Genomic DNA, 16659 nt, shown 5'->3' on the forward strand with positions numbered 1-16659 from the left:
GAGGTGGCCTGTGCAAGCACCTACTTCCTTCTGTATAACCCGAGGGGCCAGAGTGCTTGGAGGCCTGGTGAGGGATGCCTGGGAGGACTTCCTGAAGATGGTGAATGTCGAAGACAGGAAATGAAGGCTTGACTGTGTTGTAACTACACAGGAGGAAAGAGCCTGTCCTGGGAAACAGGATACACTCGGTGCTGTGTACACAGGTAACTCACAGGCAGGAGGGTAACCGCAGGTGCAGGGGCTTCCCTCCTGGGGCACGTAGTGCGTTCTAGGAGTCCCTGTGGTTTTTATCTGCATCCTTATGCCATGTGTTTCTTGAGATCCTGTCTCACCTAGCATTTGGGTGCAAATGCATTCAGGCAGAGCCAGTACAGAAGCTTGATAAATATGTTAGATGAAAGAATGAGATAAACCAATAAATAAATGTCACACTCTGACCCTGTCACGGGAAGAGACTCGGTGCTTTAATTTGGCATCTGCTCTGTAAGAAAGAAGGCAAGAGAGTGCTGGCATGCCCTGCGGGGGCAGGGCCGCAGAAGGGGGCGGATGCGGGGGTCTCGCCCGGAGCACGGAGTGCAGGTGTGGGTGGGCAGTGCAGGTGTGGGTGGGCAGCCGGACAAGTCTGCACCCTGTTGGGTGGCTCACAGCAGGCCCTGCCCAGGTGGCGGTCAGCAGACCGCGGCGTGGAGGGATGACCTTGTGAGGAAGGAGAGAAGACCAGCGTGCAAAGCCTTTCCAGGGAAAGTCGCATCTCTGAAGGCATTGGTAGGGGGACAGCCAGGGAGTCTGGGGAGGTAGAGAAACCCGGCATATGGGGGGCAGTTAGGCCCAGGAGAGCCAGGCAGAGGACCGAGGGTGCAGGAGGCCTGGAGAGGGGGCAGGGGAGAGGCGGGCACCGCCAGGGACAGTCTCAGGGGCTCCAGTGAGTGCAGCCCCAGGGGAGGGGAAGCCAGAGCCCCTTTTTAACCAGGGGTACATGGGGGCAGCAAGACTAATGCTCCCTGCTGACTTTGAGAGCTCTCACTCCCCCCTAATGAAATTCCGCCCAGCAGGCCCCTGCTGTCTGCTCCTTCCAGTGTCACGGCTTCCTTTCCCTGCTGTCTTCCCCCTCCTTTTGGGCTAACTTTCAGGCCTTTCCCCTTTGTAACTTTCAGGCCTTTCCCCTTTGTAACTTCCAATGGTTCAGCAGATAATCTCTGAGCAAATTAAAAAAAACTGCATGGTGCATCAGCATTGGCAAAACCATCCCACTCTCCGAGTGAGCAAGCATACAGTGACCATAATCATGCTGATGGGAATACATTTCTGCAGAGACTTCTTGGTAACCGAAGCTTTGAGTTTACAGCACCAGAATTTTACAGCTGGCTTCTACATGGGCATGCCTTAAGGTCAAAATGTGAATTTTCAGAATGCTCAATTTGGGAACAAGGAAATTACAGATCTTAGGAGAACATTACATTTCTGAAATTTGGAACTTAAGTCTAAAAACTATAGAAACTTTTGCACTCAAAGTTCAAGAGCTTCCAATGATGAAAACACCAAGCTAATTTCACATAGCAGGATGTCTCTGCCAAGCATCCAGACCAAGGCGCTGGGGCATTCTGCCCAGCAGCTGGGGGCCCAGAGCGTGGCCTCTACAGTGTCCTTGTGGGAGTTCACCGCAAGTTCAAGGCAATTTAAAGACTTGCATAAGGCACCCTTTAAGAGCTGAAAAACCATTTCTATTAATCAATTTTAGCAAACATTAACCAATTTCCTAATAATTAACACTCAACCTGGTGGCTAAAAGAGTTGATAGGGGATACATCAGTCGTGGGACAGCAGCACAGCAACAGGTCACAAATCTGTGTTAAGAATTTTACATTTTACATAGATTATTTAAGTCTCATCAGTCCCCTGCAGAACTCTCATTATCCTCATTTTACAGACGAGGAAACAAATTCAGAGAGAAAGTGACTTGCCTGAGGTAACTTAACCCCTAGCTCCAACTACTGGGCTTCCTAATTGAGCGTCTGCAATTTGTGAGACACTAAAACATACTAGTTTTGAGGACCTGCTGAAGATCTAGAAGTCCAACAAACATCAATAATTAATACAGTTATGTGATTTGAGGCTTGATCAATGGGATGCACTGAAGAAAGCCTCTAAGCTATTGTGTTAAAAGGGAGGTAAAACCATGGGAGAAGCAGCTATGGTTACTAAATAAATCCAAGTGCCCTCACCTGGGTGTTGCTCTATTCAGTTCGCATGCACTGAGAAGGTTCACAGACCTGTTTCATCTACACAGAAGGGCACAGAAACAAAGCAGCACAAACGGGAGCATGATAATATAAGTACCGGAGAACACTTTGGTGAGCTTCAGTCAACCACAGAACACTTCGCACACCAAAATGGAAAAACATTGTTGTTTGCACGTACAGACTTGGATATAATCCATCACAGCTCTTTCAAGATATCATTCACACATTTGCATTAAAATGTTAAGCTTTTAAAAAAATCTACTATTGTTGTATACACAGAATGAGCAAGACATTTTCCATTGAGAGCCAAGAGCTCTTATGAATTAAAGAGGATTTACTGGGACTCAAAGTGAAGGACAGAAAATAAAGCCTGAAGACAAGACATTCTCCGGAGCAGGGGCCGTCAGAGGGTGTGGAGCTGTAGCCCTCACTGTGAGAATGAGAAGCCTCCTTAAACCACCAGCGGGGACTATCAAAGAAGTGACGGCCCCGCCAAACAGAAAGCAGAAAATAATGCTCCTTATTGTAAAGTAAAGCTTGTAAGAGATGCGCGATAGCTCCCTCTTCTACCCGCCATTCCCAAACCAAACACCTTCTAAGTTGTGAAAATATTACGGTTCTTTACATTGCATTACTTAGGCATTCAATGGGTTTTGCCAATTTAACTTTAGGACATAATAAAATTTCTGGAATGAAGATGGGTGACCAGAAGTGACCATCTTCCTTCCTGTGGTTGGATAGTAACTCTAAGCATTATAAGCTACAGTTACATCTTTCTTTCATTATGGATTAGAATCAAGAACCGGCTTTCCAAAATTCAGCACGAAGGGCCCAAACACAACTGGACAAACAGACATCTGACAGGTAGCTCTGAGGCATGACCAGACGGTGATGCCATTTGCAACGGCAGCTGGAGTGATGAACACTGGATTAAAACAATTATCCCCTCAACAAATACTTATTAGGCACTGACTGAACACTGGATGCCGTGATGGGCGCTGGTGAGTCAACGAGCGACCAGGGCCAACCTGACATTTGTCCTGACATCATGAGATAATTCTGACAGGCTGAGATCCCTCACTTCGATATTTAAGAAGTATTCCTACCTTCCAGTGTCTAAAGACATAGCTTTGTAGCAGAAACCAAGTCATCTCCTAATGAATCTGACAGATCACACATGAAGCCAACTACCTGAGCCCATCAGCTACGCATCACTTCCACCAGACGGGCAGGTGCCAACTCATCGCCCCCTGCTCAAGAGCAGGGCACTTCCATCTCTGTTTTGCATGAATCTAACACCTAGGTTTCAGTGGCTATGAATGATAAAGAAATAAATTGGAGATAATTTTTAAAATGCTAAATCAGATTTTGTTTCTCTACTCTTGAAACTGTGTTAGGTATCACACACTGACTGGTGCATTTACAAATGCTGTCTTTCTAACAAGTGTAACTATTTTCCTGGAGGACTGCCAGCTGTCTTTTTGGAAGCAAGAGATGTTTACCATCCTATCTTACACCTGGAACACAGCATTTTTTTCAACAATGCTCTCTTTTTGTACCAGTTTTGTTCTTTTGATCTCTCTTCTCACAGCTCTACCCTATTGTAAAATCCTATTCAGGAGCAGAAAGAATGAGTGATTGTCTCTGTTTTGAGTCAGTGGAAATCTATCCTATTGTCAGCTTTGGCATCCCCACTGAGCAAGGTATGACCTACAATGTCTTCCCCGGATTTTCTGCCTTTTTTCCCCTGACTAATGGAAACAAAGCTTTTCCCAAGGATTCCAAATCAAGCCCCCAATCAAAGTCTTAATTGGCAACACAAAGCACAACCGCTGGGTGTTGGCATATTTCCAAAGGGGATTTTGTTCGTAAGCACCAGGCAGAAAACACTCCAGAGACAAGAAAACAAACATATACCCATCCATACACCACAGATGCCCCATCTCGGCTCATTTGGAACTCTGACTATGGAAAAATTCCTACATGATTGTAAACGTATTTGAAATGGCTTAGAAATTGTTTTAATCCTAATATTCGGAATGCCCAGCTTGCTTCTTTCTTATTCAGAATTCTCTCTTAATGAGAGGTCTGCATGGACTTTACCATGGAATAACAATTCGAAGCTACTGTTTAGATTTCCAACTTTCAAATGGATGGGAGCTCCCATCCATGGGAGCCCATAAAAGCCAGAGAAACATATAAATAAATCACTACACTTGACTCTGAAAACCAGTCTTGGGCACTCAATTCACAAAACCATGTATTTGTAGTGGGCTACTGCACAATAGTTTATGGGGGAATCAAGCTGATTATTCTGTAAGCTAAGAAAAAGGTCTAGAGAGGCCTTAGAATACTTCTGGAAGAAAGGTCACTGTTTAAATGCTAATACATATACATGTACACACACACACACACACAATATGGCTACAGATAACCTCCCTCCCTTCTCTCCTTCCTTTCCTCCGAAGATAATATTGCTGAGAGTAATCACTAACCGTGAGCCCTTTCATAATGTGACTGGAACTTGGGGGGAAGGCCCAGGGCTCTGCTCACTGCACTGGGAGTTCAGCCCCGGCGGTCCCTCTTCAACGGGCAGTTCTGTCTCTCAGACTTGCAACCCGCTGGAAATCTCCACTTGGAGCCATGCTCACTGTGGACTGTTGCTCCTCAGCACTCATGGGACCATCTCAGAACTCTGACCAGCACGACACAGACAGGATGGGGCAGACGGGGATGATTTCCAAGAGGTAATTATATCGAGCATTTTTTATGAGTAGATCTAAGTGCTGACCTGGAAATCTCTGTGGGGAGCAGCCTTGCATAGAGAAAGGAGCTTTAGCTCTGGACCCAGATAAACCTGGGTTTGAACCCATGTTCCCTCCTCTGCAGCCGTGGGGTCTCTGAGTGCCACGTCACCTCTCTGAGCACAAAGTTAGAGACAATAACATCTGCCTTGAGAGACACTTCTAAGATCAGTGATAATGGTATTAAAAACCCACACTTAGTGGGCTTTATTATCATTAAAAAGTGATTTCTACCATCATCCCTGACTAAAAGAGGGCCTGAAGTACCCATGAATGCCTCGGTGCTTTTGCACACCCTGTGGAAAGCATCAATCATATTCTATAGTACAGTCTTACTCCTGCAGTCAATTTTGGGAATCTTATTCCCTAGTTGCATCCTGTCCTGAATAAATGTTTCAAACACTAGAACTCAAAACACAATTTACCAGGAATTCCAACAGTCATGCCAATTAATCCCATGAGGCCTAAGAAAATCATACACAGTCTATTAAGTAAAGGGCAATATTACACCACATTAAAGTTCCTTTGGACCAAACATACAGATTTCTACAAAATCAAACAGCAAGAATGCTGGACATAAATGCTCATGAAATGAACTGAAAGCTAGAAATTATATTATCTACATTTAAATTTTTACTTTTTTTGGTCTGAGAAAATTTTTTCTTTTACTTAAATTCCAAACATATAAAAAGACATGAATGTTAAAAATTCTATTTTCTTCAAATAAGAAAGGAAAAAAAATCTCATTTTTTCATTAATGATTTGTTAATTTAAAAGTCATTCTTGAAATTAAACACCACACTCTTGAAAAACCAATGGGGACAAAGAAGAAATCACAACAGAATTTAGAAAATATCTGGAAACAGATGAAAAAGAAAGGAAAGTATACTAAAACTTACAGGATGCAGAGAAAGCAGTACTAAGAGTACTTTTACAGAGTAAAGAGTTTAGTAAGAAAGATCTCAAATCACAATCTAACTTAATACCTCAGAGACTAGAAAAAGAACAAATTAAAACAAAAGTTAACAAAAGTGAGGAGATAATAAAGATTAGAGCACAGATAAATGAAACAGAATAGAAAAATAGAAAAAAATCAATAAAACCATAAACTTTTCTTTAAAGATAAACAAAATTGACAAATCCTCAGCTAGACTAAGAAAAAGAGAGAAGACTCAAATAACTACAACTAGAAATGAAAGAGGGGACATCACAACTGATGTCACATAAATAAAAAGGACTATATGATACTACTATATGATCTAGGTAGAGGAGATGGACAAATTAGAACCATATAACCTAGGAGGACTGAATCATGAAGAAATAAAAACTCTGAGCAGACCAGTAACTATAAGGAAATTAAAGCAGTAATAAAAAATTGCCCAACAAAGAAAACATATGACCAGATGGCATCACTGAAGAATTCTACCAAACATTTAGAGAAGAATCGGTACCAATCCTGCTCAAACTTGTCTCAAGAATTAAAGTGGGAAATACTTCCAATCTCATTTTATGAGGCCTGCATTACTCTGGTACCAAAACCACAAGAAAAACTACAGACCAATATCCCCAATGAACAGTGATGCAAAACTCTCCTCAAAATACTATCAAACCACATTCAACAGCACATTAAAAGGATTACAGTAGTCCCCCCTTATCTGTGGAGAATAAGTTCCAAGACCCCCAGGGGATGCCTGAAACCACAGATAGTACTGAACCCTATACATACTATGTTTTTTCCCTAGACATACAAAAATGGTATTTCTTCCTATACATATAAAAATGATACATATATATGTAAGGTTAATTTATAATACAAACATATAAAATTTAATTTATAAATTAGGCACAGTAAGAGATTAACAACAGTAATAATACAATAGAACAATTATAACAATATGCTATAATAAAAGTATGTGAATGTGGTCTCTCTCTCAGTATAGTATATTTTACTATACTGTACTCTTTTTCTTGTGACGATGTGAGAAAGAAAATGACTATGTGATAAGATGAAGTGAGGCAAATGACATAGGCATTAGGACACAGCATTAGGCTACTACTGACCTTCTGATACTACCTTCTGACCTTTTGGTGTCAGAAGGAAGATCATCTGCTTTCAGACCATGGTTGACTACAGGTAACTGACACTGGAAAGTGAAACTGTGGATAAGGGGGGACTACTGTATACACCATGACCAAGTGGAATTTATACCTGGCATGCAAGGATGGTTTAACATAAGAAAATCAGTTACTATAATACACCACATTAACAGAGTGAATGACAAATACTATATAGTCATCTCAACTGACACAGAAAAGGCACCCGACAAAATTTAGCATTCTTTCATGTTAAAAAAACTTAATAAATTGGAAATAGAAGGAAACTACCTCAACAGAACAAAAGCCATATGTGAAAAGCCCACAACTAACATCATATCCAATGATGAAAGACTAAAAGCTGTTCCTCTAAGATCAGGAACAATGCAAGGAGACACACTTTCACCACTACTATGCAACACAACACAGTATTGGATATCTTAGCCAGAGCAATCAGACAAGAGAAAGAAATAGGAAGCATCAAATTGGATAAATGGAAGTAAAATGATCTCTTTCTGCAGATGATATTACCTGTTATGTAGAAAACCCTGAAGGTTCCACACACAAAAAAATTAAACTAATAAACAATTTCAGCAAAATTGCAAGAAACAAAAATCACACAAAAATTAGCTGCATTTCTATACACTAACAATGATCAATACAATAAGAAAATTAAGAAAACAGTCCCACTTGCTATAGCATCAAAAAGCATAAAATACTTAGGAAGAAACTTACCCAAGGAGGTGAAAGACTTGGACACAAAAAACTATAAAACACTGTTGAAAGAAATCAGGGAAGACATAAACAAATGGAAACATGTCCACGGTCATGGATTGGAAAACCTAATATTGTTAAAATGTCTATACTATCCAAAGTCTATATACTTAATTCAATCTCTATTAAAATCCCAATGGCACTTTTTGCAGAAATAGAAAAAAACTCCTAAAATTCATAAGGAATCACAAGTGACCACTAACAGCCAAAACAATCTTGAAGAAGAACAAAGTTGGAGGCCTCACATTTCCTGATTTCAAAACATACCACAAAGTAACAGTAATGAAGATGGTGTGGCATCTTTACTGGCATAAAGACAGGTAATACAGATCAATGGAAAAGAAAAGAGAGCCCAGAAATAAACCCTTGTGTATACAGATAAATGATTTTTGACAAGGATGCCAAGACTATGCAATTGGGAAAGGATAGTTTTTCCAACAAATGGTATAAGGAAAACTGGATATCCACATGTAAAAGAATGAAGCTGGATTCTTACTTTACACTATTTATAAAAATCAAGTTAAAATGGATGTAAAGACCTGAACTAAGAGCTAAAACTATAAAATTCCTAGAAGGAAACATGAGAAAGCTTGTACCATGTTGGATTCGGCAATCGTTTCTTGGATATGACAACAAAAGCAAAAATAGATAAATGGGACCACATCAAACAACTCCCATGCAAACAGTCAACAGAGTGAAAGGCAACCTATGGAATGGGAGAAAATATTTGCAACAGATACATATCTGACAAGAAGTTAATATCCAGAATATATAGGGGACTTTAATAACTCAACAGTAATAACAAAGAAGTAAATAACATGATTAAGAAATGGGCAAAGGAGCTGAACAGACATTTCTCCAAAGAAAACATACAAATGGCCAACAAACATAAAAAGATGATCATTATCATTAATCATAAGAGAAGAGCAAATCAAAATCACAATGAGATGTCACCTCCTACCCATTAGGATGGCCACTATCAAAAGAAGAGAAAATAATAAGTTTTGGTGAGGATAAGGAGAAATTGGAACCCTTGTGCACTGTGATGGGAATGTAAAACAGCACAGACATTACAGAAAATAGTATGATGGTTCCTCATGAAATTAAAAATAGAATTACCTTATGATTCAGCAATCTCCAGATTTAAATCCCCAAAGGAATTAAAAACAGGATCTTGAAGAGTTATTTGTATACCCATGTTCATTGCAGCATTATTCACAATAGCCAAGAGGTGGAAGCAGCCCAAATGTCCATTGACAGCTGAACAGATAAAGAAATTGAGATGTGTGTTTGTGTGTGTGTGTGTGTGTAAAATGGAATACTATGCAGCCTTAAAAGTGAAGGAAATCTTGACACACGCTATAATATGAACAAACCTCAAGGTTATGCTAAGCAAAATAAGTCAGTCATAAAAGCACAAATATTGTATGATTCCACTCATAGTAAGTATCCAAAATAATCAAAACCATAGAAACAGAAAGTAGGAAGGTGATTGCCAAGGGATCAGAATAGGAATTACTGTTTAACGGGTACAGAGTTTTGGTTTTGCAGGGTAAGAAAGTTCTAGAGATCTGTTGTACAATAACAGGAAAAATGGTTAAGATGATAAATTTAATGTTATGTGTTTTTTAACCATGAAAAGAAAGAAATCGTAACACTGGCAACCTGAATCTTTAAAAAAAGTCAACCTAGTCAATCTAACAACAACTAGATGAATAAAAGATAATCCATATCTACTGCTCCAATTAGAATCCAGCAGGTCATTTCATGTTGATCACAAATAATTACTCAAACAAGCATTAAACAGATATGAAGTGAGGCTAAGAATTTCATCTTAAAATTTTAAGACCTGAAAAACCAATTTTCTTAAAATCTACAAACAATAAGTACATGAAATTCTATCTGATGAAATACAATGAAAATTTTCTTGGTGAAGGATAGGCCATTATGAGTAAACACTATATATTTAAAAGATAAGATGGGACTGCTACATTTCATCCTGAGTCACAAGCCAACATCAAATCTAATGCTTGCAAGCCCCCTGGGAATCCACAGTGCACGACTGAGCACATTCACACTCTACGTCCCCTGCACACATAAGACAGTCAGCATTTTAGTGACCTCCACGGTTCCGCTGCATTCTTCAAGCGAGCGCACGAGCCAGCACTGCAGAATTTCTTTAAGGCTTTCTACACTGATCATCATCAGGTATTTGATTTTCTAGAGCCTAAAATTTAGAAAAGTACCCTGATACATAAAATATAATATTTTAATGTGACAATTAGGAAATCACGGAAGAGTTAAAAAGCAAGCTCTGCTTGATCTGACAGACAATATCAAGATCAAGAACTCCACTGCGGGGCACAACTTACACGTGTGAGTCTATCCACATTTTATGGATAAGCATTTAAGGTCAGCATGGCAATCTGAAGTTGGCTGTGCCAAGTACAGATGTGGGAACAGTACAGCGATTTTTACATAGGTTATGCTCCCATTTGTTTTTTCAAGAGAACTTTTAAGTAAAAACACAAATGGCACACCATGGTTTTAGCCAATGAGATCTGAAAGAATGTGATGAAATCTGAAAAAAGCAGAATAATAAATCTATATGGGTCCTGTATGGCAACATACTATATGAGCTTTCATTCAGATGAGAACTTGTAAAAAAGAACTTACAAAAAAGTAATACTTATGGTAAACTCTGGGATGGAACTGCTTCCGAGTTCACCTCCAGCACTTCACCACCTACCTTTTGGTGGCTGCTGGCACAGCGGTCTCCTTCCTGGCCCCGGACGGGGATGGCAGAGAGCCACTGGGTTTCTTTGGTAACACGGTGCCATTGTTGACGGTGGTTCTTAAAGGTAAGGTTTGCACCAGTGGTCTTGCTGTAAGACAAGCAGAAAAGGAAATCAAAACCTTCACCTTTGTCAAGGCAACTGTTTACAGAACTTAAGCTATGTAGGGAGGAAAGAATGTCCATTTTAAAACACTCGTGGAATTGATGATGGTGCAAAGACCATTTAATGGAGATTTTCAACAAATGGTACTGGAACAATAAACCTAGATGCCAACCTCACACTGTACACAGAAATGAATTTAAAATGGACCACAGACCTGAGTGTAAGATGCACAACCATAAACTCTAGATGAAAACACAAGGGGAAAATCTGTGTGACCCTGGGTTTGGAGATAACTCTTAGATTCAACACCAAAAGCAAAATCCATGAAAGAAAATATCAACAGCTTGGACCTCACTGAAATCATAAACATTTTTGTGCTATGAAAGATACAGCTAAGAGGATGAAAAGACAAGTCCTAGATTGGGGGGGATATTTGCAAATCACAGATCCAGTAAAGGATGTGCAAACAGAATATAAAAAGAACTCTTAAAACTCACCAGCAAGAAAACAAACAGCCCATTTAAAAAAATGGGCAAAAGATCTGAACAGACGCCTCACCAAAGAAGCTATACAGATGGCAAATAAGCATATGAAAAGATGCTCTACACCTTTTGTCATTAGGGAAATGCAAATTAAAACAGTAATGAGATATCTCTATACACCTATTAGGGTGGCCAAAATCCAAAACACGGACAAAACACCAACTGCTGGCCAGGATACAGAGCAACAGGGACTCTGATTCACTGCTGGTGGGAATGCAAAATGTTACAGCTAGTTTGAAAGGTGGTTTGGCAGTTGCTAAATATAGTCTTATCGTGATTGTGTGATATTAGCTATTTACTCAACCGATTTGAAACTTATGTCATATAAACCTGTATTTAATATTTGTAACAACCTTATTCATGATCATCAAAAACTGGTAGCACCAAGATGTCCTTCAATTGGTGAACGGATAAGCAAACGATGGTATATCCATACAGTGGAATATGATACAGCAAAAAGGCAATGAAGCAATCCATACAACACAGAAGAGTCTTAAATTCATACTGTCAAGTGAAGGCAGTCTGTTTGGAAGGCTATATACTGTATGATTCCATTTATATGATGCTCTATTAAAGGAAAAACTATAGAGACAAAAATCAGTGGCTGCTAGACGTAATGTGGAGGGGGGCACGGGAAGGGCTGTACAACACAGAGAAGACAAGTAGTGATTGTATAGCATCTTACTACGCTCATGGACAGTGACTGTCATGGGGTATGTGGGGGGGACTTGGTGATTGGGGGAGTCTAGTAAACATAATGTTGCTCATGTAATTGTAGATTAATGATACCAAAAAAAAAAATCAGTGGCTGCTAGAGGTTGGTGGGGAGGCGAGTTTGGGAGGCCAATGTGAACAAGTGAAACACAAGGGAATTCTAGGGTGGTGAAACCATTCTGTGTGATGCTGTAGTGGCGGCTATGGGACTCTATTATTTGTCCAAACCTACAGACTCTTAGAGCACAAAGAATGAACTTTGATGTGTGCAAATAAGTCAATTAGGAAATGGAGGAACCCCATGATGGAATGCAGACAGAGTCAAAAGAATCTAACTGCATTACACATAGATGACCAAACCTCGTGGAAGGGGGTGCAGAGGAAAGGTGCCAACGTAAGTAATTCTGGAAATGAGTAGAGACTGCAAGACTATAAAAGGAGCTGCATGCAGCACAGTATTCTAGTTGGTCACGTTTCCTGTGGGGCAAGGGATAACAATTCTGAAGCTTCTCTGCATGAATACTGGAATTGAACCATCGGGGAAATGCATGGAGGGCAGCGGGAGCCAGGTCTGTCACTGTCGGAGAGGGCAGTCACAGGCCAGCAAGCGGCGAAGGCTGGGATGGCCGGTGTTGCCAGAGCAGAAGGGAGGACATCAGCGTGAAGTCATGTTTGGCTTCATATAGCTCCAGGCATGAACGTACAGATGTGGACGTATACCCAGGTTGGCCTAAAACACATATACTTCCTAGCTCTGCCTGCTGAGAGCCCAAGGTAATGACACCTGGTACCAGACCTTGGTTTGTAGTGCAATTCCATGACAAAAGGCATCAGGGCTTCTTGGCAAAATGCCAGAATGGGGCTGGGGCAGGAAATACACAACCTGGGCCAGGAGCATCTCACGGTGCCAGGGAGTGAGGATAACATCCTCGGAGTTCTGACCCCGCTGACTCCTGAACTGCCTCACCATCACCGATACGCTTACTAAATACCTACTTGGCACACGGCACCACATCAGGTTTCTTTCATGTGTCCAAATCTAAACATGATTAGCCACTCAGGGAAGGTGGTGGCTGCAAAAAGTTAAAGTTCTGGAAGAGAAAACTCCCCATGTCCAGTCTGAACAAGTACCTGCCTGGAGCACGAAGCTGGCAGGGCCCAAGAGCGGCTGTAATGAGTCACTTTCAGACAAGCAATCTTTAAAACTGCAGAAGAGAAGCAGCACCAGGGAAGGTTCAAACCCAGTCTCCTGCTCATCAGGTGCTGAGGTAAACGGATCTCTAGCTTCCAGAGGGCACACTACGATATGATACATTCTGCTGGTTCATGAAAGGTTCTCTTTTTAAAATAACATTTTAATTGTTCCTAGGGGCAAAACATAGACACACAGCATCAAAAGGAGAATTTCTCAAATAAAAGGAGAATGGTTGATATATTACATAGGTTTAGAATGCGATCATCGGAGGGATATCAGGATGGTCGGAATCCCAAATGTCAAGGGAAGCTGAGAAGCACAGAGCAATAACAGGCAGAGTCTCAGGTCAGGCAAGATGGGACTCGCTCTCAACGTGGCTTATGTGGCCCCGGAGAAGCCACTTACCTTCCCAAGCCTTGGCTTCTTTGCAAAATAAGAGTCATGATGCCCACCTTGTGGGGCTGCTGTGAGGACTAGGAATGGAGTTTAAAGCTGACCCCAGAGTGCCCAGCCCACTACAGCCCATACAGGACAGGTGCTGCCCCAGGGCCATACCTCCAGGTGATGAGATGCTTTGGGACATTTCAGTTACGATCAGGTACCTGAGGCAGACCCAGATCCAGCGCGTGTCCCACAGGCATCCTGCACACCCAGGGGGTGCTGAGGAACACCCTGGATGGTTCTTATCCAGAAAACGGCTGCTTGCATCCTCATGCCCAGAAGTGAGAGGAAGTGGCTGAGGTGAGGGACTGAGGGACAGGGCGCTGGCCCAGTGTGTTTCCGACCGGCAGTGTGACCTTAGGCCTCGTCTTCTTAATCCACACAGTAAAGTTTTAATCCATAAATGCTCTAAGGATGTCCCTTTCCTCTCTGAAATCTATGATCCTAATTCATGTGAGAAGAACGTCTGAAAAGCAACATCTGAGTTCTTGGTAACTTGGTCGCCCCGGCAAGTCGGCTCCGACAGCCCTATCGGGCGGACACCTTGGTCCGGCCACCCATGTGGTATTTACTGCCAGCCCTCAGGTGCCCATAAACTACTTTGAGTTAAATTCCCTGCAAAATGACTCCACAGTGTGGTAACTGAAAATCTCTGGCTCTGACAAACGTATTCAGAATCTTAGGTCTAAAACATTCACAATCAAGCCTGAAAAGAAAATTTTCCCATCTTTGTACATGGTCAAGATTGGAATACACAGACTTTGAGAATATATCCCTGATGATGCATTTCCAAACTACAGCTGTAAATACAGAAATTCAAGTATAGCTAGTCAAATCTACTGACGCTTCTTATTGTTATAATCTGAAGATCAAGAAACATTTTTAACTTACATCTTAATAAAAACTTACCGTTAGATTTCAAAGTAAATTTAATTATGCAAAGCATGACTATGTATGTGATTATGTATAGAAGCCCAAAGTATAGTTTTAGCATATCTGATAATTATGAACCCACAGCTCCTAATTATCTATTTAATCATTAGAAAGACTTGGAACTGGAGAAAACAACTTGCTTTTGCTAAATTGTAAGAAAAGTAGATAATTCCTTAAGTGCTGGACAAGATCCCCATCACTAATGATTGCAAAGCTACAGATGTATTTATCCTCTGACTCAACAATCCCACTTCAAGTAACCTATTCTAAAGATAAACTGGCAAAAACACAAAATGCCATATGGACAAGGCCAATCACTCTAGCACTATCTGTATAACAAAAGACCCCCAGTAGGACTGGCCGAATGAACTGCAGCACATCTTCACGGTGAAGCACTATTCCGCTGTAGAAGGACTGAGGAAGCATCTACCAACCGCACTGAGAAAAGCAGGGTGTGGAGCAGTGTGTAGATACGGCACCTCTGACCTACTGTGCTGGAAACCTGACGAACTACAGCAGATTTATGATCCAATTATTTTTAAAAATTTTGAAATTACCAGAATACACATGAATCAAGTTTTCATATCTTGTTTGACAGGTAGATAAGGCTGTCCATGTACCATGTTTATTTATTTGAAATCTCAGGCATGGGTCTAATAGTGCAGGAATCCTGTAACACTGAAAATTCAATGTAATGGAAGTATATATGGGCAAAAAGGATATTAATGATCTGAATACAAAAAGTCACACTTATTAACAACCCAAATGTCTATCAACTGATGGACAGATAAACAAGATGTTGCATATCCATATGATAGGATATTATTCAGCCGTAAAAGGAATGAAATACTGATACATGCTACAACATGGATGAGTCCTGAAGACATTATTCAAAGTGAGAGAAGATAGTGGCAAAAGACCAGATTGGATGATTTGATTGATATGAAATGCACGGAACAGTCAAATCCATAGAAACAGTAGATTGGTGGTTGCTGGGAGAGGGAGGAGAAATGAATGGTAATGGTAGGGGGTATCTTTTTGGGTGATGAAAATGTAAAATCAGACAGTGGGAATGGTTGTACAACTTTGTGAACATACTAAAAACCAGTGCACTATATACTTTAAAAGAGCAAATTCTATGTTAGGTGAACTATATGTCAATAGGTTGCTATAAATAAAGTCATTTATTATTAGACAACTGGGAAAATCTGAATGCTGACTTGATATGAAGGAATTATTAATTTTTAAGTGTGATGGTAATACAGATTTTTGAAAAGTATTTTTATATCTTTGAAATATATATTAACGTATTTACAGATAAGGTTTTGTCTTGGATTTGCCTTAAAGTAATTCTGATGGGGTAAGGGGAAGTTGGGAAGATGGGGGAAGAATAATAAATGAAACAAAAGAGACCGCATGTGGATAATGAAGCAGGTAGCAAATAAGTTATTTTTCTTTCTACATATAGATTTGAACATTCACATAATACAAAGTTTAAAAACAATCTTTCTTAGTCCTGAAAAACTGAATATGTGTACTAAATCTTTTCTATCAATCACTAAAGAAAGCTTATCTAAACTGGGGAGGGCAATTAACAAGAAAAAAGAAACTATAGCATGCTCCACATAAAGGAAAGCAGTTATTTTCTGTAATTACCAACCGGTAAGGCAAAGGACGAGGAGAAAATGTAGGCTCCAAGAGAAAAAAAACCCTGCTCTCTCATTTTGGTTACCAGGATGGAGACCTAAGCTCATTAGTCATTAATTTCATTTACTGCAAGAGCTTAAAAATTTCCATTTGTTAGTTACACCCATCTAATAACATTTGTGAAGGGACCGTATTACGCCACACAGTCATGTGCTGAATATGATCTATTATATTTTGGACACTTTGCAAATCAAAGAAAAGAACTCCCATTTCTAGTCACTTGATTATTCATTTCTTAAATACTTGGTTTGATTTGAACAATGCTAATTTTAATAATACTGCTAAGTATGCACAGCAAAGCCACATGGACGGCAA

General features: G+C 40.4%; 1 protein-coding gene across 7 annotated transcripts in view; it reads right to left on the minus strand.

The window, feature by feature from the left end:
• The window catches only part of EML1 (EMAP like 1), a 173406-nt gene that overhangs the window by 44760 nt on the left and 111987 nt on the right, over positions 1–16659 (minus strand). For all 7 annotated transcript variants that reach the window (XM_017656620.3, XM_017656618.3, XM_017656617.3 and 4 more), the window contains exon 3: positions 10662–10797. In XM_017656620.3, the coding sequence (XP_017512109.3) occupies positions 10662–10797 (136 nt within the window). The remainder of the gene's footprint in view (positions 1–10661; positions 10798–16659) is intronic.

Source organism: Manis javanica, chromosome 8 (genome assembly GCF_040802235.1).
Source record: "Manis javanica isolate MJ-LG chromosome 8, MJ_LKY, whole genome shotgun sequence".
NCBI classification, from domain to species: Eukaryota; Metazoa; Chordata; class Mammalia; order Pholidota; family Manidae; genus Manis; species Manis javanica.